The 6,605-nt window shown below is 41.6% G+C and overlaps 1 protein-coding gene across 1 annotated transcript; it reads left to right on the top strand.

The window, feature by feature from the left end:
• The first annotated feature begins 1,638 nt into the window (after positions 1-1,638).
• On the top strand, positions 1,639-5,197 carry LOC101017986 (keratin-associated protein 11-1). The gene has a single exon (XM_021933711.2). The coding sequence runs from the start codon at positions 3,784-3,786 to the stop codon at positions 4,243-4,245; it is 462 nt and encodes a 153-aa protein (XP_021789403.2). The 5' UTR covers positions 1,639-3,783; the 3' UTR covers positions 4,246-5,197.
• The last annotated feature ends 1,408 nt before the right edge of the window (positions 5,198-6,605 follow it).

Raw genomic sequence — 6,605 nt, 5'->3', positions numbered from 1 at the left:
TCAATGAGGCTAAGTGGTTTTCTCTGAACTGGCGTTGGTCAACATTATTATCAACTTTGTGATGAAAAATATCCTTGCATATCAAACCTCCAGCCTCCCTCACATGCTTAGCTCATTTTACTCTCAAATGCTTGGCCTTGTAAGTGATTGCTATGATTCAGTTTTGAGTGAAAGAATTGCTCATTTCCAGTCTGTGATAATTATTGTATAAGGCTTAGATTGTTCTATACAAACGAGAGCAAATTATCCATCAGTGATGAAGATAATGGCTAGTAGTTCCTCGATCTCTCCTCATCGCTCCTATTACCCATCCCCTCACTTCACGCTCTGCAGGCATGAGAATAATAATCTTCACAAAACTTTTTGCTAAGTTTCAGGTTGTGCCTAACTACATAGTGATAGCAATTGGCCATGTAATTTTTTCTTACATTCCAAGGAAAGGAGGATTTATTAACTTCATTGAACAACATTGTCACATTAAAATTGTGTTGAGTTTCATCAAGCTTATGTGACTGTCAGTACATGTTTCTTTACTTTTGCAACTTACAGTGAATGCAGATAAAGAGTCAAAGTGCTTGCATGTGACAATAAAATGCATGACAGTATTAAGTAGCTTGCCTACCTCTGCACTGCATGGTGTATTTTCAGAGCATAGCAGAGAAGTGTATCGATTTTTCACATTGGCAAGACCTTTATGAGAAATGTTACTCACAAACTCTGAAGTCATTTTAATATAAGACTTCAGAAATAATCTGCTTGTAGTCACAATGTAAGCTGGAGTTTCTTTTAATAATTAATCTAAGGGATCTACTCAACATTTTCCCTCTATTTAGCACCTGAAAAATGGCAGACTCTTTGGAAAATGGGTAAGACTGAAAAATCCATTCACTTGTCTGCTATGCTCTGAAAATTAGTTGTATGCACAGCTATTATACATAATTATGATTTCAAACTATAGCTTGAAGCTATTAATGTTTCTCCATTCTTTTTTGCTTTGTTTGTAGTGACCTTGTATCTTATTCTAAGGATTAAAAATTGTTAAATTGGATACAGAATGAACAAAACATATGAAGTAGTACAGCAGTGCTTGTGACTTACTATCTTATTTATTTCCATTGTTAATCAATTGATGAACCTGGAAGAGAAATGATTATATCCTTCATAATGTCATCAATGAAGTATTCATTGGTTGATTAAAAATAACAAATTCTTGTTCACACTTTAAGGAAGGCATCTCATCATGTTTAAATATCCTCAGTGTGAGTTGGTAGTTCAGAGACTCTGTTTTAGTTAAATCTCAACTTAGTTAAATATAAACTGCATGACCTTGGTGAGCCACCCAACGTCCCTGAACTTTAGCTCCTGCATGTGACATGATACCTACTCCACAGAGTTGCTGTGAGAACTCAGTGAGATGAGTTGCACAAATTTTATTTATTTGTTTTTTTTTGAGACGGAGTCTTGCTCTGTCACCCAGGCTGGACTGCGGTGGCACCATCTCTGCTCACTGTAAGCTCCGCCTCCTGGATTCACGCCATTGTCCTGCCTCAGCCTCCTGAGTAGCTGGGACTACAAGTGCCCGCCACCATGCCCGGCTAATTTTTTGTATTTTTAGTAGAGATGGTTTTCACCGTGTTAGTCAGGATGGTCTCGATCTCCTGACCTCATGATCCACCTGCCTCGGCCTCCCAAAGTGCTGAGATTACAAGCATGAGCCACTGTGCCCGGCCGAGTTGTACAAACCTTTAACTCAATGCCTGGAAGAGAGTCGTGTGCTTAAAAGACACTCATTTTCTTTTTTCCTGAAGCGATGGAAGAAATTTTCTAGGATCCTTTTATCTGTAATTTTCAGCTTTCAACGGGAAAGAGAAATCAAGACAAAGTAATAACTTATACAATTCTCTGTCATTCCAGGAATGTAGCAGTAGGCCCTGAAACGTTCTCCTTTGTAACTCTACTACTGACTTCAGATTTTGGGCATCCTCACAATGAAGTACTCTTCCACAGTAGCCTGTGAACCTATGGCTGGGAGAAGCCTGTAAACTAGTAATCCATTTTACAACAGGCAAGCCAGGCCCTAGGACCAAGGACTCAGGCCTTCAAACACCAACTGAGATACCCTCTGTGGTGGGAAGAGCGTAGCCACAACATTGTGGAAAGTAGTCATCTCATTAATTTCACCCCGTTCCTGGGAACACATGGTGAGTCACTGAGGGAGGGTCAGGACATTGAGGTCTGATATCTGGGAAGCATGCTATTGCTCACAGCACCCTCTTGTTTGGGTGTGTCGTTAGCTTCCAATTAGGGATTTCTGATGAGTCCTGACATAACGCTGTTTGCTTTGTGGATATTTAAAACGTAGCTTACCTGTAGCCCTCAAATATATGGAAATCCATTTTATCCCCTTGGGCTCCCCCATGTAAGCTAGTTTAAAAATGAGTCAGATCTTACAGCTGTTTTGGGACAGAAATACCACTGACCACTTGAAGCGATGTTGAAGTTGCTTATTTTTCCAGAGTCGAGGCAGTTTATTCATTCGTGTTCAGGTGGACCCAAACGAGCCATCATTCTGGTGTTTAAAATTCATTATATTGCAGTGAGATGAGATAAAATAGAATGATATCCTTGTAGCTTCCCCAAGCATAAAAAGAATAATTAAATATTATAGCACACTCTTCACACATCTCTTCATTACCAAACATTGGTTAAGTTCCTGCTTCCCCCAACTCTGCCTCCCCCTTATCCCTGATGGAGACAATGACCTTGAAGAGCCTTTAGTTTGTCCATAATTAAAATGCATTCTATCTGTAAGTATATGTGTGAAAATAAATATCTTGTGAACATACTAAACAAATTGGGAGAAAGATACTGTACCCTTTCAAATTAACATTATGATAATTTTAAAAATTAACTAAGCCTTTTCCACTGGCATATTAATGAGACCCGGGAGTCACTATTATCCGTTGTTATTAAATTAAACATTTTAGAAATAAAGTTCATCCAATTTATTTAGGAAGGGTCTTGGCTACAAATACAGCTGCACTTAATTAGCTTCCAATTTGCTTTGTTGTTCTATGTTGCTGGAACATAAAGGGTGGGTCCCAGTGCCCTCTAGCCTTCCCACGGGCATCTTGTTTGAGTCAGTTGATTAATTTTGAGAGCCAGCTCAGACTCTGGATACAAGTCTCTGTGTCCTTTGTTCCTGTCAGGTGTTGTCATTGTCATCTTGAAACATATTCAAGGAGGCATCTTCCCAATGAGGGAATCAGTCACTCCGTTAGGTGTGGTAGAGTGACTGATTAAGTTATGTTTAAAAGATATTAAGTCCAGTAACAAACGAAACAGGGCATGGGCTTGTAATTGGTCCTGGTCGGGAGGGAGAGAGTGTGTGATGGTAGGATGGTGGCATCTTTGGTGTTACTGTCAGGTCAACACTCATCGTAAGCAAGATGAATGAAGGACAACGTGTGGGCTGGGATGACCAATAGCTTTGAAGCTGCCAACCAGCCCTCTTAATCAGACTAAGTACAGTACAGAAGACTTGTGATTTAGTTACCAAACTACTAAACTTTCTTTATGAGGGTGAAGGCTTCTTAAGAGACAATTAATGTGTAGATTCACAGGATGTTCTAAGGCAAGCTGGTCTGAGCCAAAGAAGCCAGGGGGACCGGGGAGAGAGCCCCACCCACCAGCAAGGATATATAAAATCTCAGGAGTCTGAAGTGACATTCACAACTCAGGAGGTAACTTCAGCAAGCTACCTGCAGCCCTCTGTCTGACATCATGTCCTTCAACTGCTCCACAAGAAATTGCTCTTCCAGGCCCATTGGAGGACGCTGCACTGGTCCAGTGACCCAAGTTACCACGACTTCCACCACTGATGCTGACTGCCTGGGCGGCATCTATTTGCCCAGCTCCTTCCAAACTGGCTCTTGGCTCCTGGACCACTGTCAGGAGACCTGCTGCGGGCCCACTGCTTGCCAGCCAACCTGTTACCAGCGAACTTCATGTGTCTCCAACCCTTGCCAGGTGACCTGCTCTCGACAAACTACCTGTGTTTCCAACCCCTGCTCAACTACCTGCAGCCGACCGCTCACCTTTGTCTCTAGTGGATGTCAACCCCTGGGAGGTATCTCCAGTGTCTGCCAACCAGTGGGAGGAGTCTCTACTGTCTGCCAGCCAGCCTGTGGGGTCTCCAGGACGTACCAGCAGTCCTGTGTGTCCAGCTGCCGAAGAACCTGCTAAGTGTGTAGGAGCCAGTGAGCGAATCAAGACTCCACGACCTGCCAGCTGTTTCCAGGATCTTCCAGCATGCTGCTTGTCCCTGAATAGCTCTTCATAGCTGACCCTTCTTCTGACTGCCTGATTGCTGGCTACTAGCCATGCACACGCTGTCTTTGGGACTCTAAAACTTTTCTGGCCATCCCTAAGCTTGTTTTAAGGGTTGCTCACTGGTGTTGTGTATGCCTCTGGATATATCCAGAAGCTTTACCACCACGCCCCAGTCTCTGATGCTTTTGACATGTTTTCACCTTGCTGCTGTATCTCCTGGCCTCTGCTTTTGTGTCTCTCAAAAATGGAGCTTGTCTTACCATGTATTTCTCAATAAACCTGCATTAGTTGGCATTGCAAATGTATGTCTCAGCAGAGTTCTTTTTTAAAAATTTCAACTTTTAATTTAGATTCTGGGGGGTACATGTGCAGGTTTGCTACAGCGGTAGACTGTGTGATGCTGAGGTTTGGGGTACAATTGAACCCATCTCTCAAGTATTGAACACAGTACCCAATAGGTAGTTTTCCAACCCTCTTCCCTCTTCCTCTCTCCCCGCTCTTGCAGTTGCAGCGTCTATCGTTTTTATCTTTATGTCCACGTGTACCTAGTGTTTAGTTCCTACTTATTGGTGAGAATAGGTGGTATTTGATTTTCTCAACAGAGCTCCTTGTTTGCAAGAGTCTTTGCTGATCAGGGTCAGAATTTTTTTTTTTCCTGAGCCTAGAATATGGGCTTAATCATTATCCCCTGTGACCAAACAAAGGACTATCTTATATTTTACTTGTTCAGAGAGAGTCTTCAGCTGTGTGGTGAAGTAAGGGTTATGATATTTTTCTTTCCTTCTTTTTTCTTTTCTTCTGTTTTCTTTTCTTTTCTTTTTTTGAGACCGAGTCTTGCTCTGTCGCCCAGGCTGGAGTGCAGTGGCATGATCTTGGCTCACTGTAAACTCTGCCTCCTGGGTCCAAGCAATTCTCCTGCCTCAGCCTCCAGAGTAGGTGGGATTACAGATGTTCACCACTCTGCCTGGCTAATTTTTGTAGTTTTAGTAGAGACAGGGTTTCAACACATTGGCCAGGTTGGTTTGGAACTCCTGACCTCAGGTGATCTGCCACCTCGGCCTCCCAAAGTGCTGGGATAACAGGCCAGGGCTATGAGATTTCTAGGAGTAAATTGTCTTCTATGCCTCCTTTAATTTCTAGGGACACATGGAATAACTTTCATGTAGGAAAAAGAAAAGTTACTCAGAAAACCAGGTATTTCAGAAAGGTGTGCCGGGAAGGGAGCAGCGGGATCACTGAGAGGTGCTGAGTCTTATTTAGTTAAAGGATCACAATAGTAACCTTTGGAAAAGATCCCTCCTTGATCAACTGGGATGGAAGGAGAAGGAGAAAGGAAGTCACTTTTCAGGCCCCGAAATTCATCACATCAAAAGAGTGGCTCTAGCTTTATACCCCCTTGCTCGTGGTGGTAGACTGGCAGAATCGCCCAATCGGGTATACCAGTTGATTGGTCGAGTCAGAGCCCTGAGAAAATTAAAGCTCTGAGTTTTAGTAAATCTGGGCAGGAGAGACTTAAAAAGAAGCTTAAAAACCTGTTGGCTTATATTACTACTTAGCCATACTTCTTGCTTGCTCTTCCCTGGAACTCGTGTACTAAATAAAACAAACCATCTGGATAGGTGGAGGTTGACACGCTAAGTCCTTTTGCCATTTTTTTTTTTTTTTTTTTTTTAAGAAAGTGAAGACTGGCTACCAACTGGTTTGCTTTTGCCCTTCTCATTTATTCTGTCCAGAAAAACATCTTGATTTTCTTTTCAGAGTTGCTTAAGGAGATACAAAAGCACATGATTTTTACACAAAATGGAGACATATGAAGTACACGTGCTGTCAACAATGGGTGTCTTTTTTCGAAACAGAAATGCTGGTGCCTCGTGGAGAATTTGATCTCACTCTGTGTTGTCAGTGCAAAATGGATTTCTTATTTCTCTGATGGTTTTTCAGAGGCAAAATGTATAGATGATTTCCGTATAGATGCAATATTTTTAATTTTTCCAATTGATGACTATACTCTTAGTATTCCCCTAATAGGATCATGTTAGTATGTACAGCTCGTATTTCAACAAAGCAAGACATGGTTTTTAGTCTATATTAGTTTCATGCCCTCTCTTTTTAAAAGAAGAACTCTGGCTTTTGGAAATGCTCTGATTTATTTTAAAATAGAAATCACTAGGGGAACTCTACCTTGCCCTTTCAAAGCTGTTATTACATGATTCTCATTTGTTATTTATTTTAGTTACTTCACATATAATTTGGAAAATTCCCACTTTTTAAGA

This window comes from Papio anubis, chromosome 4, assembly GCF_008728515.1.
Source record: "Papio anubis isolate 15944 chromosome 4, Panubis1.0, whole genome shotgun sequence".
Classification (NCBI taxonomy): Eukaryota; Metazoa; Chordata; class Mammalia; order Primates; family Cercopithecidae; genus Papio; species Papio anubis.
Note: the sequence above shows the minus strand (reverse complement) of the source record. Positions and strands in the feature narration are given on the sequence as shown.